The sequence below is a fragment of the Molothrus aeneus genome, chromosome 5, assembly GCF_037042795.1.
Source record: "Molothrus aeneus isolate 106 chromosome 5, BPBGC_Maene_1.0, whole genome shotgun sequence".
Classification (NCBI taxonomy): Eukaryota; Metazoa; Chordata; class Aves; order Passeriformes; family Icteridae; genus Molothrus; species Molothrus aeneus.
Genome location: NC_089650.1, coordinates 23,307,339 through 23,320,625, shown reverse-complemented (window position 1 = coordinate 23,320,625; position 13,287 = coordinate 23,307,339). Strand labels below are relative to the sequence as shown.

At 45.4% G+C, this 13,287-nt stretch overlaps 1 protein-coding gene across 1 annotated transcript in view; it reads left to right on the top strand.

The window, feature by feature from the left end:
• ANO4 (anoctamin 4) overlaps positions 1–13,287 on the top strand; it is a 187,298-nt gene that overhangs the window by 109,553 nt on the left and 64,458 nt on the right. The window contains exon 8 of the mRNA XM_066549687.1: positions 288–332. Within this exon, the coding sequence (XP_066405784.1) occupies positions 288–332 (45 nt within the window). The remainder of the gene's footprint in view (positions 1–287; positions 333–13,287) is intronic.

The following is a 13,287-nucleotide window of genomic DNA, read 5'->3' as shown; positions in this document are numbered from 1 at the left end:
CAACAGTTTATGAACTCTGAAATAGAAACATCTTCGAATCCCCATCTTCCACACATGACAAATAGCAGAAAAGGAGGAGACAATGGGAAAATTATGACCTTCTGGCAATTCTAATGCCACCAGTTTCTGTGTGGCTTCCTGTGATGGCTCTGTTAATCTCTCTTTTAGTCTCTTCCTCCACCTCTTACAGGCTTCTGTCTTCAATCTCCTTTCCTTCCTTGCTAGTTCATACTGTAACTGACGATGGGTTTTCTTCTCGACTGGCTTCATTTTTGCTGTTCTTCCAGGAGAAAAATCTATTACCTGCATCGCCGATACAAGTTCATGAATAGGTGAGTACAGCTCTCATGCCAGTTTATGCTCATTTGGACCCAGTAACAAAAATAATGGTTAAAGTCAAGCTGGATGGAAAAGTTAATCAGTTGTGTTTCTAGAAATGATGAAGGGAGTGGTTATACACTAGAACATCTGCAAAAAAGAACAAACAGAAGTTGCATTTATAAGGCATCCGCATTGTGAAAGAAGCAATTAATTTTATCAGTTTTGCTTTTTTTAGGAATAAGGAAATATTTTTCAACTGATGGAGTCTTTAAAGAAACAGATGTTAGGGCAAATGCTGTACCTCTTTCTTTCCATGTAGCTCATAAGGGAGTTTCTTGGGGTTAGAATACCACAGTTACAGGGGTTTTTCCATTTCCATGAACCCTGCTTACTTGTAATAGTGATGGCATTATTTATTTATTGTTTCCTCCGTGGGGATGCTTAGTACTTTGTAGATAGGAAGCCAATGAACCAAGCTTGAGAGATTAGTATTTTCCAAGAATCTTTGAAGTGCTTTCACTCAATTATTAAATACCTTTAAGGTTATGCTTGATGCCTAGGTTATGTCTCACTTCAAGCAGTGAAGTGCTTTTCCTGCAGCAGTTTGCATTTTCTTTTTGATACCTTGGAAAATTAAATGAAAATATCTCCAAAATGCCTAAAAACTGTACAGACTTGGCAAAACCCAGATCATTTATATATCTACAATTATCTCTCTCAATTATTTCTCTCACTGTATGTGGTATTTAATGCCATGGTACTCTTGATGCAGTTTTCAAAGGAGTCTAGCCCCTAATTACTGAGGTCAGTGGAAATATTCCCAAGAACATCTAAGAGAGAAAAATTAAATTTGAAAAATCTGCATTTTGGAGTAAACAGCCATACCATTTTTCACATAATGTCGATACACTTACATCCATGGGATGATCACTGTGCAGTATGAGCATAATAAAAAGCATTTTGGATATTAAGTTATGTAACAGTGTGCTGGTAACTTGACAGCACCAGCATTGATATCACATTATGGAATTTGTTTTTTCATATTAGTAAGCACCAAATGAGCCCTTTGTGGAGTTGAGACATTTTATCCCTCTTTGCCACACGGTAATAATTGCACACAAATCTTCTAAAACTTGTTGATGCTGCCCCACTTTCCATTCCCACCTTACAATAGGTACTATAGCAGCTGTTAGCTTTGGAATTGGTCTTGTGGAATGGCTGCTTTGACTAAAGCAAAAGATAGGAAGGAGAAGGTGAAGGTTCTATCATTTATATGTGTTATATGAAGTTTTGCTTCACATTCATTTTCTTATGAGTCAGGATGAAATTTGAAGTCAGGATGGGAAGAGGTATGATATTTTTCTGGTATTTAGTTCCTGAGTGATGAGAACACTAAATTCAGTTTTTATATTCAGGTCTATAAATAGCTACTTGAGGAAGAAAAGCTGTAACTGAATGGCCCCAGAGGGGAAAAATAAAATATATTCAGCTTGATTTTCACTTATGTGAAACTTAGATATATGGCTTCAATAAAAGTATCTATTTTCTCTACTCATAGTTCAGTGTAGATTACAAGTACCCAAAGCCTTTCTCCATTTTTTGAGTTAATACAAACATTATCTTGACATTTGGGCAAAATTTATTTTAGACAGGAGCTTCGTCACAAGGCAAAGCCCAGAGCAGGTCTCTTGCAACTTGTGAACCTAACTTGAATTTTCTCTCTGAAAAATGGTGGTGATCTCAACACTTCAACTTACAAAACTTCCCTACTTTAAAGGAAAGGAGGGGTATCAGACACCTTATATCACCTGCAGCACAGTTTAAAAGTAAACTAATAAAATAGCTAGCACCAAAATATGCATAAATTTCTACAAAAGCTGACCCACTCATAAAAATCATAAAAATCAGTCTCAATTCAAAACCTTTTTTTCTTTTCCTAACTTCCCTTTGAAAAACGTTTCTATCCCTATCCTAATTTATGGTGAGAAAACAGTTTCATTTAAATTATTTGAGAAACTCTTTGTATGAGTTAAACACAATATGTATCTTTAGAAAGAGGGTTCTAAATAAAGACTAGGCTTAGAGAGCAGGGGCATGATTGAAGTGGGAGACACTCTGTCTTTGAGGCACTGTGTCAGGCAGCTATCTCTTTATCACTCCATCACCCCATTGTTCCTGAGTAGGTCACACTGCTTTCCAAACACTATTCTCCTATTCAGCTGAGTGTGGAGAAAATGAGGCATGGATTAGCCTTGAAGAAATGATAAAAAAATAGATTTTTAACACTTGTGTCTGTATTTGTTAGCACCAACACCACTTTTTCAGCTTTTTCCTTTTGCAAGATGATCCTGTAAAGTACAAAACCTGCAGTGCTGACTGACGGCACTGTTGGAATGAGCTGGAGGAAATTTTAAAACTTGGTCATTTTTCTTTTCCAAGGAGATAACTAGAGGGGCTTGCTTTCTCTGCAGAAGGCTGGACTGCATGTTCTGTGCTTTGCAGTAAGGTTTTGCAACCTTCTCAGACCCGTTTGCCAGCAGGCTGACTGAGCATGCCAAGTAATCTGAGTCTTGGGAATGGCAAACCACTTGAATTCTGGGTACACTCAGTGAGAAGCCAGCATGGATAATGCATTGCTGTTAAGTGGGGAAAGCACTCAGTCCCTTTGTGCTGTGCTTGTGTGGTGTGATAAACCTGCAGCAGGCAGTTTCTCAAATGTGCACATTGACTTGCAGCATGAATGGGAAAGGATTGCAGATGGGCAGGGCTGTTAATAGCTTAGAGAATTCAAATGAGTTTAATTAACAGGAATGGAACAGGATATTTAGAAAAACCCTCTTCTTAATCCCTCCTCCCTTTTCCACACCCAGACGCACTAAGCCTGTTGAATATACACAGGGCTTACTGAATTTACAAGGGAAAAAACAGGCTAAAGGACAGGGATTTCTCCTGAACTTACTTTCCCTTGGCATTTCTATCTGCCTACACAGACTAGCTCAAGGCTGTCAGGATGCTGCAGCTGGAGAGTTACAATGGATCAGGCCCTTAAGAGCCCTGGGATCTGACATCTCACCTGCATTCAGCACAGACATTTGCAAACCACCTCCTCCTGTGCTCAAACTGCTCAAACTCAGTGCAAACACTGCCCATGGAGAGGTTATGATTAATTAAGTAATTAAATCTTATATTAAGTTTACATGTATATTCCAGTTTTCCCAAACAGTCCTGATGATAAATTTGCACACATATGCAACATCTGACACCCCTTGCCCCATCATGCTATTCCAGATTGGAAGTGCAGAAATGAGATTTAAACAGGTACTGCTGATGTATTTCTAATTTTGAAATGTGTTCATTGTTATAAATGGTCAAATCGGAAACCAAATTTATAAGAAAATTTAGCAATGCTTTATTAAATCCTTAACAAAATAGAATTGTGAGAAAAACCACCACAGCCAAGGCAGCGTCAGCCCTGGGTGTCGGTGCCGCGTGAACCTGGATCAGACCAACAAAGTGTCAGCGTCTCCCTGCTGGTTCACCCCAACTGCTTCATGCAGTGTGCTTATATACAGTTTATTCTGCCTGAGGCAGAGATGACCGAATGTTCCTTTGTGTCCCTTCACATGTAGAACTGGGGCCATACATGTGCGGGAATAGACAAAAGTGAGTCCAGGTGTCTAGATGGTTGTCTGAACACTTCAGAAGAGTCCGCATTCACATGTAGCAGAGTGGCACCAGTGCTTGAGTGAGGTAGATGCAATCTCCCAAGTGCAGGTCTCTTGTGAGTGGCCCTGACATTCCAGGGAAGTCAGCAATCATGGCCTGGGAAGATTTCATTCATACGTTAACAGACTTGATATTATCTTAAGGTTGTCCAGGAACTAATTGAATAAACATCAGACTCTGCTCCCAGCCGGGTGGTCAAAGACATAGCTTGGATTTTGCAATATTTTATACATAAATAGCATGAATTATCTCTATCATATGCTACAATCCCTTCCCATTTATTTCACCAATTTAATTCATGCTCATAAATTGCTAAATTTTTAATTTCCTACATCTACCCATCACCACTAAGGGTTCCTCACAAACAGAGTACTTCCTCACACTATTCGGTACTCCCCTTGTGGGATGCCCTGATACACCACATTATTCGTTTTCACAGTTGCCTGATTCTCTAACTTTGCCAATGCCTCTGCAGCATTGCTGGCATACTTTCTTTCTCCCAGCCACATGATCTTAGATGCGTTGCCTCCGGAAGCTTCCTCTGAATCCACGGGAACTATAGCAATCTGTATTCCCTGGACCACAGAGTGGATCAGTCTGATAAAGCATGGAATCAGACAAGGGAGGAATAGGATTCCAGATACTGAACAGAGCACAAAGAGCATCACTTTGTTCCACCATGCCCCATCAAATAGTTTGTCCCACCATGAAGATTGTAAAATTGAATTCCATTTTTGGACAGGGACATGGGCCACCTTTTTGATTTCGGCCGCCAAACCTCTTATGGTTTCCCCATAGTCATCGATCTTGATATAACATTCTGATTCATTGAATTTTCCACACACTCCCCCTTCCTCAGCCAGCAAATAGTCTAAAGCTATTCGATTCTGGTACACAAAGGCCCGTACCTGGGTGTTCTGCCAACTCAGTAAATCCAGGGCCTCAGAGGTGTGATTTGAAACAATTTCCATAGCTGCTTGCAGCCTAATCAATCTGTTTTCAGTAGGTAAATCGGAGTCCTATACCCATAGCCTCCATCCTGAGCCCACGTGGCCAGCCCATAATAATCAATTATTCTTGCCGCTGGCCACTCTTCCTCCTCCCAGGTTTGTTTACCGCTTATCACAGGTATCATCTTTTTCAGGCGTCTCCTCTCCCTTCTCAGGGTCTCATATAATGGAGCCCCCAACAGATTACTTTTTGTTTTCAGGAGGGTAAAGAAGACTGGTCGGATCATGCCTAAAGTGCATGACCCCTTCCATCTTGGGGGTAACTCACTGTATGCTTTTTTCCCACAAATCCAGTAAATTCCATCAGGGGCTTTCCATTTAATATTTATTTTCCCTGGGTCTCCCCAGTATTCTCTCATACCCTCCAAGGATTGGAAAGGGTTGGCTCCTTTGACCCAGCACAATCCCATCCTTTTGTCCCATTCACAATTTGTCTCGTTCTTCCGGCTCCAATACCCCAAAGGGGGTTCTGGCTGCCAGACCTTGCTTTTCGTGTCTGAGTTCACTGTCAGGGTAGATGCACACAGAGTGTATCCCACCATCTTGGTGTACTCTCTTCCCTCTCGACTGACACAGATTGTACTAATTACCCTTTGATCCAAAATCCACCCCTCGGGTCTCTGTGCCAATTTTGAGACCCTCGGATTGTCCCATTTTAAGAGCTGCTCTGGAGCCAAACCTTCCCCTTTCCAAGGCCATTTTTCTGCAGATTTCAGCCCCCCACAAATCCAACAATTCGACAAACCCAATTCTGTTGCGATTTCTTGCATCAAATCAATGAACAGGTTTCTGTCTGGGGAAGGTAATTCCCCATCAGCATTTTGTCTTTCCAGTATTTCATACTGTTCACCCAATGTTTTCAATCATTCCTGATCGACTCTGTTTCCTCAATTCTGACTCCCTTCGTTTCAGTTCCTGAGTTCTCTCTCTCATCCTTCCCTCAGGGTCCTCATTATTTTTATTTTTTGCAAAACAAACAACCCTATCATATTGTAGGCACACTCTGTCATCATTTGCCAGTGCCAGGTCCAATATGAGCGGGTCCTTGTTCAGGGTAATTTTACTGTCAAATTTCATATTCTTTGCCATCCAGTACATTGTCCCATTCATCGTGCATATTCCCTGCCTTACATTGTCATAACACAATGGGTTCACCTGGTGATATGCAATAAAAATAGATTCTGTCTTCCCCTCGACCCACATGGTTTGGTTACACTGGTTACAAATGGGGATTGACATCGGTTCCATGCTTCATTTCCTCATTTGATGCTTGTGATCACTTGACTACCCGTTCCTTAGCCCAGCCTCGGGATTGATACAGCAAGTCCTGATCTCCAATTCACATAATTTTACTCGAGTGCCATTCTTCCAACAGTACCTGCCAGTTCTCTTGAGACATTCTTTTGGGGCTTGGTATGCTGAGTGTCCCCCGTCCCCTGCGACTGGGACCACCTGAGTGTACTTTCCGCACTCATCTGCGGAGCTGTTGCTTCCGCCTTTCCTTGGGACCTCAGTGCACAGACTCTGCGTCCCGCACACAGCTAGGCTCAGCCCAATCAGGATTCCCACCAGATGTACTCCTCTGCCTTTGCCTCCACCCTCTGGGGTGCCACCAGCGGCAAGGAAGACCATCTTCACGGCAGCAGGCGTATTCTTTGGGGAACACGCCCTCAGACCTAGCCGCATACCTCCTCTTAAAGGCGCCCCACCGTAACACTGATGGCATCGGAACTGCACGGGACCCTGATGGATTTCTGGCACTCCACATCCAAGATTTCTGCTTGAGATCTAAGCTTCCCACACACCACATTTTGAAAAATGTGAAACCACTCCTGCGAGTCCAGTTCAATGATACCCAAATTGGTGGCTAAGGTCAGGATATGGTCAGTCAATTCAAGCTCCTCCTCTAAACACTGGGTACACAGTCCCTTTGGCCTCTGTCCCCTTCTACAATGAATAACAAAAACCCCTTGACATTATTCACACTTAAAGTGTACAAACGGATAGCATACACAATCTGACAGTATACAACTTACCTGCTCGCTGTCAGTCATTTACGAGGACTTTGGAGTCTGATCTTCAAGTCACCAGGGGAAGGAGTAACCCTCCACTCGGGTGCTTCCTCCTGCTGTTTGATGTTTTTCACCCTAGACGCGTGTGTCCAGCCTTTCTCCGCTGTCCGAATAGCCGTGTCTGTTGTCAGGAGCACAAGAAAAGGACTTCCCAGTGAGAAGAGAGCAGCACCTCTTTCCACACTTTCACAAACACTTTGTCCTCAGGTTCGATTTTGTGAATAGCGACCCCCCAGAGGAGCACTCTGTGGCACTATTCCCTGTTTTCAGAGTTCCTGTAAATTCCTGTTGATTGCAACCAGATATGGTTGAATCTGACCATCCACAAATCTGGGGTGTCCCACCGGCATTCCATGTTTATATGGCATTCCATATAGCATTTCAAACGGTGAGAGCCCCATCTCTGAGTGAGGCATGGTTCGGATATTAAGCAGTGCTGAAGGTAGACACTTCAGCCAGGACATCTTTGTTTCCAAAATTAATTTGGAAAGTTTTAAAACTGTGCCTTCAAGGTCTGATTCATTCTTTCCACTTGTCCTGAACTCTGGGGTGCCATGGAGTGTGGTACTCCCATCGGATGCCCAGTGCATCAGCCATCTGCTTAATAACCTTTGATGTGAAATGTGTTCCCTGATCTGAATCAATGCAATTCACTACCCCATGTCGGGGTACAATTTCCTCTAACAATTTTCTGGCCACAGTCTGGGCCATTGCTTGTGAGCTGGGGAAGGCTTCTACCCAATGAGTCAATTTGTCCACAATTACCAGTATAAATTTTAACCTTCCCACTTTTGGCAATTCCATGAAATCAACTTGAATTCTTTCAAATGGTCAGTACGCAATGGGGCGACTCCCCAGGGCAGCCTTTTTGGCCCTTGACATGTTTACTTTTTGACAAATCAAACACCCTTGTACCTCTTGTCTTGCCAATTCATAAATTCCCTTGCACCTGAAAAATTTCAGAAATTGCTCTGCCAGGGCTTGTGCACCCCAGTGCATTTTCTGGTGCAATTTCTGCAAAATCCTTCTGGTAAAACCTCTGGAAACTAATTCCCTCCCATCAGGTAACCTCCACTTACCTTCCTTCAATTTACCTCCGATCTTTTCATAGCATTCGATCTCCTTTTGGGAAAGCTGAGGAGGATCATCAGGGGTTTCTTCCCTTTCGATCTCCGGGGTACTTACCACCATCAATGAGGTTTTAGCCTCCTGGTCCGCCAAGTTGTTCCCTCTGGTCCAGAACTGAATTCCTGTCTGGCGTCCCTTCACATGGACCACCACAATTTCCTCCAGCCCCCTTAGACCTTCTAAAATTTGCCAGATTAACTCCCCATGCATCAGTCCCTTTCCTCCCGTGTTGATCAGTCCCCTCTCTTCCCAAATTTTCCCAAATGTGTGAACCACCCCAAAGGCGTACCTTGAATCTGTGAAAATTGTTCCCTTTTTCCCTTTCAGTCCCTTCAATGCCCTCAAAACTGCGTACAATTCACATGCTTGCGCGGACCAGCTCGCATTCAGGGGACCTGCTTCTATCACCTTTCCCATTTTCCCATCCACGTCCGTGTATCCCAATTTTCTTTTCCCTTCAATCACTCTGCTTGACCCATCCACTAACCACTTCTCCTCCTCATCCAATTCTTCTTCTTCCAAATCCTCCCTGAACTTCGTCTGCAACTTGACCACCTCCACGCAATCATGAACCAACTCCTCTGCAGCCTCCCCAAACAGAAACTGCGCAGGATTCTGCGCAGTCGTGGTTCTCAACTCCAAGTCCTGCGAGTGAATCAAAATGGCCTCATACTTTAACAACCTTGCATCAGTGAGCCATTTGTCTGCCTTCTGCTGTAGTATGCCCTGCACGTTGTGCGGTGCAAATACTACCAACAGTGCGCCGAAGGTTACCTTCTTTGCCTCCTCCACCAGCAATGCTACAGCCACAATCACCTGCAAGCAGGTGGGCCAGCCCCTGCTGACCGGGTCCAAAAGCCAGGACAAGTAACCCACAGGTTTCCTGACCCCCGCCCAGTCCTGCATCAACACCCCGTGTGCCGTGTGACTGCTCACATCCACAAACAACTGAAAGGGTTTCCTCACGTCAGGGAGGCTCAGCACTGGTGCTGCCGTGAGTGCTTCCTTGACTCCCCTGAATTCTTCCTCATCTTTTTGTGTCCATTTGATCCAGTCTGTGGTGAGTTTCTCATAGAGAAATTTCACCTTTTTGCTGTAACTTTCAATCCACTGCCAGCAATACCCCAACAACCCCAAAAGCTGTCTGACCTCCCTTTTTGTCTGTGGGGGTGGCAAGGCAATAATCCCTGCCACCCTTTCCAGGTCCAGTTTCTTTTTGCCCTTGGTTAACCAGTGTCCCAAGTACCTGACCTCGGGCTCTGTGAACTGCAACTTTGACTTTGAAACCTTCAACCCCCTTTCCCCCAAAAAATTCAAAAGCTCAATTGTGCTCACCCTTACCTCCCCCTCCCCCTGACCTGCGACCAACAAATCATCTACATACCGTAGAAGCTTTGTCCCTCCGGTTGCTACAAAATTACTTAAAACCTGTTCAAGTGCCTGTCCAAATAAGTTTGGAGAGTCCACAAAGCCCTGAGGCAACAAAGTCCACCTGAGCTGCTGCTTCCTGTTTGTCTCTGGGTCTTCCCACTGAAACGCAAAATAATCGTGGCTGTCCTTGGCGAGAGGGCAGGTCCAGAAAGCGTCTTTTAAGTCAATTACACTGTACCAAGTGTCCTCAGGAGTGAGATTGTTCAGCAATGTGTAAGGGTTTGAAACTGTGGGGAACAAAGTTGTAGTCCTCTGATTCACAGCCCGTAAATCCTGCACCAGCCTAAAGCTGCCATCTGATTTTCTCACTGCCAGAATTGGGGTGTTGTGCCGAGACATGCACGGCTCCAGTGTGCCTTTCTTTATTAATTCATCAATCACTGGTTTCAAACCCCTCCTCCCTTCCATGGAGTTGGGATATTGTTTGACCCATATGGGGTCTTCTGGTCTTTCAATTTCAACCCGAATCGGCTCTATGTCCAGACTCCCAGCTTCCCCTGGAACATACCACACCCTCGGGTCTATCTTTTTCTCGTCTGGAACAGTGAGGCCGTAAAGTCTCACCTTGAGCCAAGGTTTTTCCTCTGCCAACCCAATCCCCAGGGCCACCATCATGTCCTGCCCCAGCAAATTAAAGTCCGCACCCTTGGCCAATAAAATATTTCCGCTGTGTTTTCTGTTTCCTGTGTCTATTTCTATGATTTTTATGATTGGAACTTCGAAAGGATCCCCTTTTGCCCCAGTTACCATCATAGAGTCATTGCTCAGAGAGCACCCCTTTGGTAACTGTAGCACTGTTGTCCATTCCGCCCCCCAATCCACCATAAACCATGTCACTTCTTTGTGAGGTCCCACTCTTAATTTTACCAAGGGCTCCCTCGATGTTCTGGACCCCAAACTGAAAAGCCCCTGACACCCCTAATCTTCCTGGAACATTGCCTGGTCCTTGGCTTTGTTGGGACAATTCCATTTGATGTGCCCCTTCTGTTTGCAGTAAAAGCACTCAACATCCCACTTCTGTTCGCCCGAGCCCCTCCCCTGGCACGGACTCGGTTTGTTTGCTGGCATCTTTTTCGCTGTGTCCTTCCCCTTTCCTGCTTCTGAGCCTCCCTTACTGCCGCCATGAGAACCTTGGCTTGAATCTTTTGTTTTTCCTCATCCCAACATATGTATACTTTCTGGGCTTCCCTCAGCAGTTCTTGTAACCCCTGCTCTTGCCACCCATCTATCTTCTCTAGCTTTTTCCGAATGTCCTCCCAGGATTTCACCACAAACTGTGTTTTTAACAACACCATTCCCACTGGGGAATCAGGGTCTGTTCTTGAGTACATTCTCATACCCTTTCAGAGTCTTTCCAACTACTCTGTGGGGGTTTTGTCTTTCCCCTGACATTCCTGGAGCACCTTGCTCATGTTCTGCCCCTTCGGTACCGCCTCCCAGATACCTTGAATAACCATATTTCTTAAATTTATCATCTTTTGCCTCCCCTCTTCTGTCTGGGCTTCCCAAGACGGCTTCTGGTTTGGCCACCGTTCCTCCCCGGCCCCCCCATTCGGGTTCTGTTTTCCCCAATCCTTGATTGCGGCTAACCGGATCATGTCTCTCTCCTCATTAAACAGTGATCTTAAGATCGCATGGAGATCCTCGTAGGTGTATATGCTGGTTCCCAAAAACTCTTCCAACCTCTCCACCACCCCCAAAGGATCATCCATTAATTTTCCCATTTCCGTTTTGAATGCCCTCACATCACTGGTGTCGATCGGGGTGTGCATGTATCCAATCACCCCCAGAGCTGTTGGCACCTGTCATAAGGGATAGATGCTGGGTTTTTCCTCCTCGTCCTCACTTTCCCCCATGGTCGCCCTCCTCATTCTCTGCCTTGTCCGACGTGTCAGGTGAGAGATGACCCTAGAAACTTCTACCTTTCCTTCCTCAATTTTCGGAGATGCCTGTGGCAGCGGCTGCACTGCCGCCGTGTGGCCATGCGGGAAAGCGGATGCCGCCACCTGCTCTGGTGGCAGCGCGGTGCGGTCATCTGAGCTTGCGGATCCCCCACCTTGGGAGGCATTCCTGGTGCCACTGGTGCCTGAGCGGGATCAGGCTGCTGCGGGGCCACAATGTAGGGGGGTGGAAGATTTTACAATGGTTCCCATTCCCTGCCCATTTTTGCCGCGCGCCGGAGAGCTCGTACTGGGTATAGACCCAAACAAGCATGCCTCCACATGTCGGCGTACTTGATTTCCTCAGTCAGGATCCCGTGGGCTGCGACCGGCCACGTCGCGGTCAAAAAAAGGCTCACAAGTCCAGGTTTTGAATGTGCTGAATATCAACGAGAACCACGTATTTTCCAATCTCCCTCCCTCCCCATTTTTCCATAGAAAAATGGATCATTTTCTCCTTGGACTTCCCCACCCTCCGCGGGTTTTTGTCCCAGTGTTCCAGCATCCACCCCAAGGAACTATCTCTGGGGATTTCTGGTAGAATTCTTCCAAGGACTTGGGAGGGTTTTTCCTGAATTTTTTCTGGTGTCTGCTGTTTCCCAACCCCATTTTCTCAAGGAATATTACGATTTTTCTTACCTTCTCTCGTTTCGCCGGGATGTCCATCACAGGTCCCGTCTCTCTCTCCAATGTTGGGTTTTCCGGCTCACAAAAAGCCACCAGCCTGACCAAGTCACTCTGCCAACTTTTTGGGCTGTTTTTCTTACCTGCTTCCTCCAGTTTCAGAAGGCAGACGGGTTCCCAGAAGTTTCCAGGCTCCTGATCGCAACCGTGACCGGTTTTCCCCCTAGACTCCCCCCGAGTCCCGGGTCTCGTGTGTTTTGAACAAAGAGCCTTGCACTTCCCTCTCGACTGATCACGTCCCTCGTGGGATGGTGAAACTGCGGTCTTGGGGTCCGCACTCACCTCGTGACAAAGTCACATCTCACACACTCGTCCGATCACGCTCCACCCAACCACACAGTACTTATGGTTATTTTTCTTGTGTGGATCTCTTCGTGCACATTGAATTTTACAAGTGAAAAAACCTCGGGTCTCGGAAATCTCTCTAGATCTTTCCGAGCTTTGCAGAGAATTGGGCCCTCTGTCTCCCTTGGCTGTGATTCTTGTTGCAGCACACGGCTCCAATTATGGTCCGCAGCTCCAATTGGGGCTCTTTGTGGATCTGATTGGTTTTTCGGAATCCAATCCTGCTCGGGCCACTGAAATCAGTGGGGCACCCCCTGGATGGGAAAGGGGTTCCCGAACCCCAGTATGAGATTACGTTTGGCTTGTCACCAAATTGTTATAAATGGTCAAATTGGAAACCAAATTTATAAGAAAATCTAGCAATGATTTATTAGATCCTTAACAAAATAGAATTGTGAGAAAAACCACCACAGCCAAGGCAGAGTCAGCCCCGGATGTTGGTGTTGCGTGAACCTGGATCAGACCAACAAAGTGTCAGCGTCTCCCTGCTGGCTCACCCCAACTGCTTCATGCAGCGAGTTTATATACAGTTTATTCTGCCTGAGGCAGAAATGACTGAATGTTCCTTTGTGTCCCTTCACATGTAGAACTGGGGCCATACATGTGCAGGAATAGACAAAAGTGAGTCCA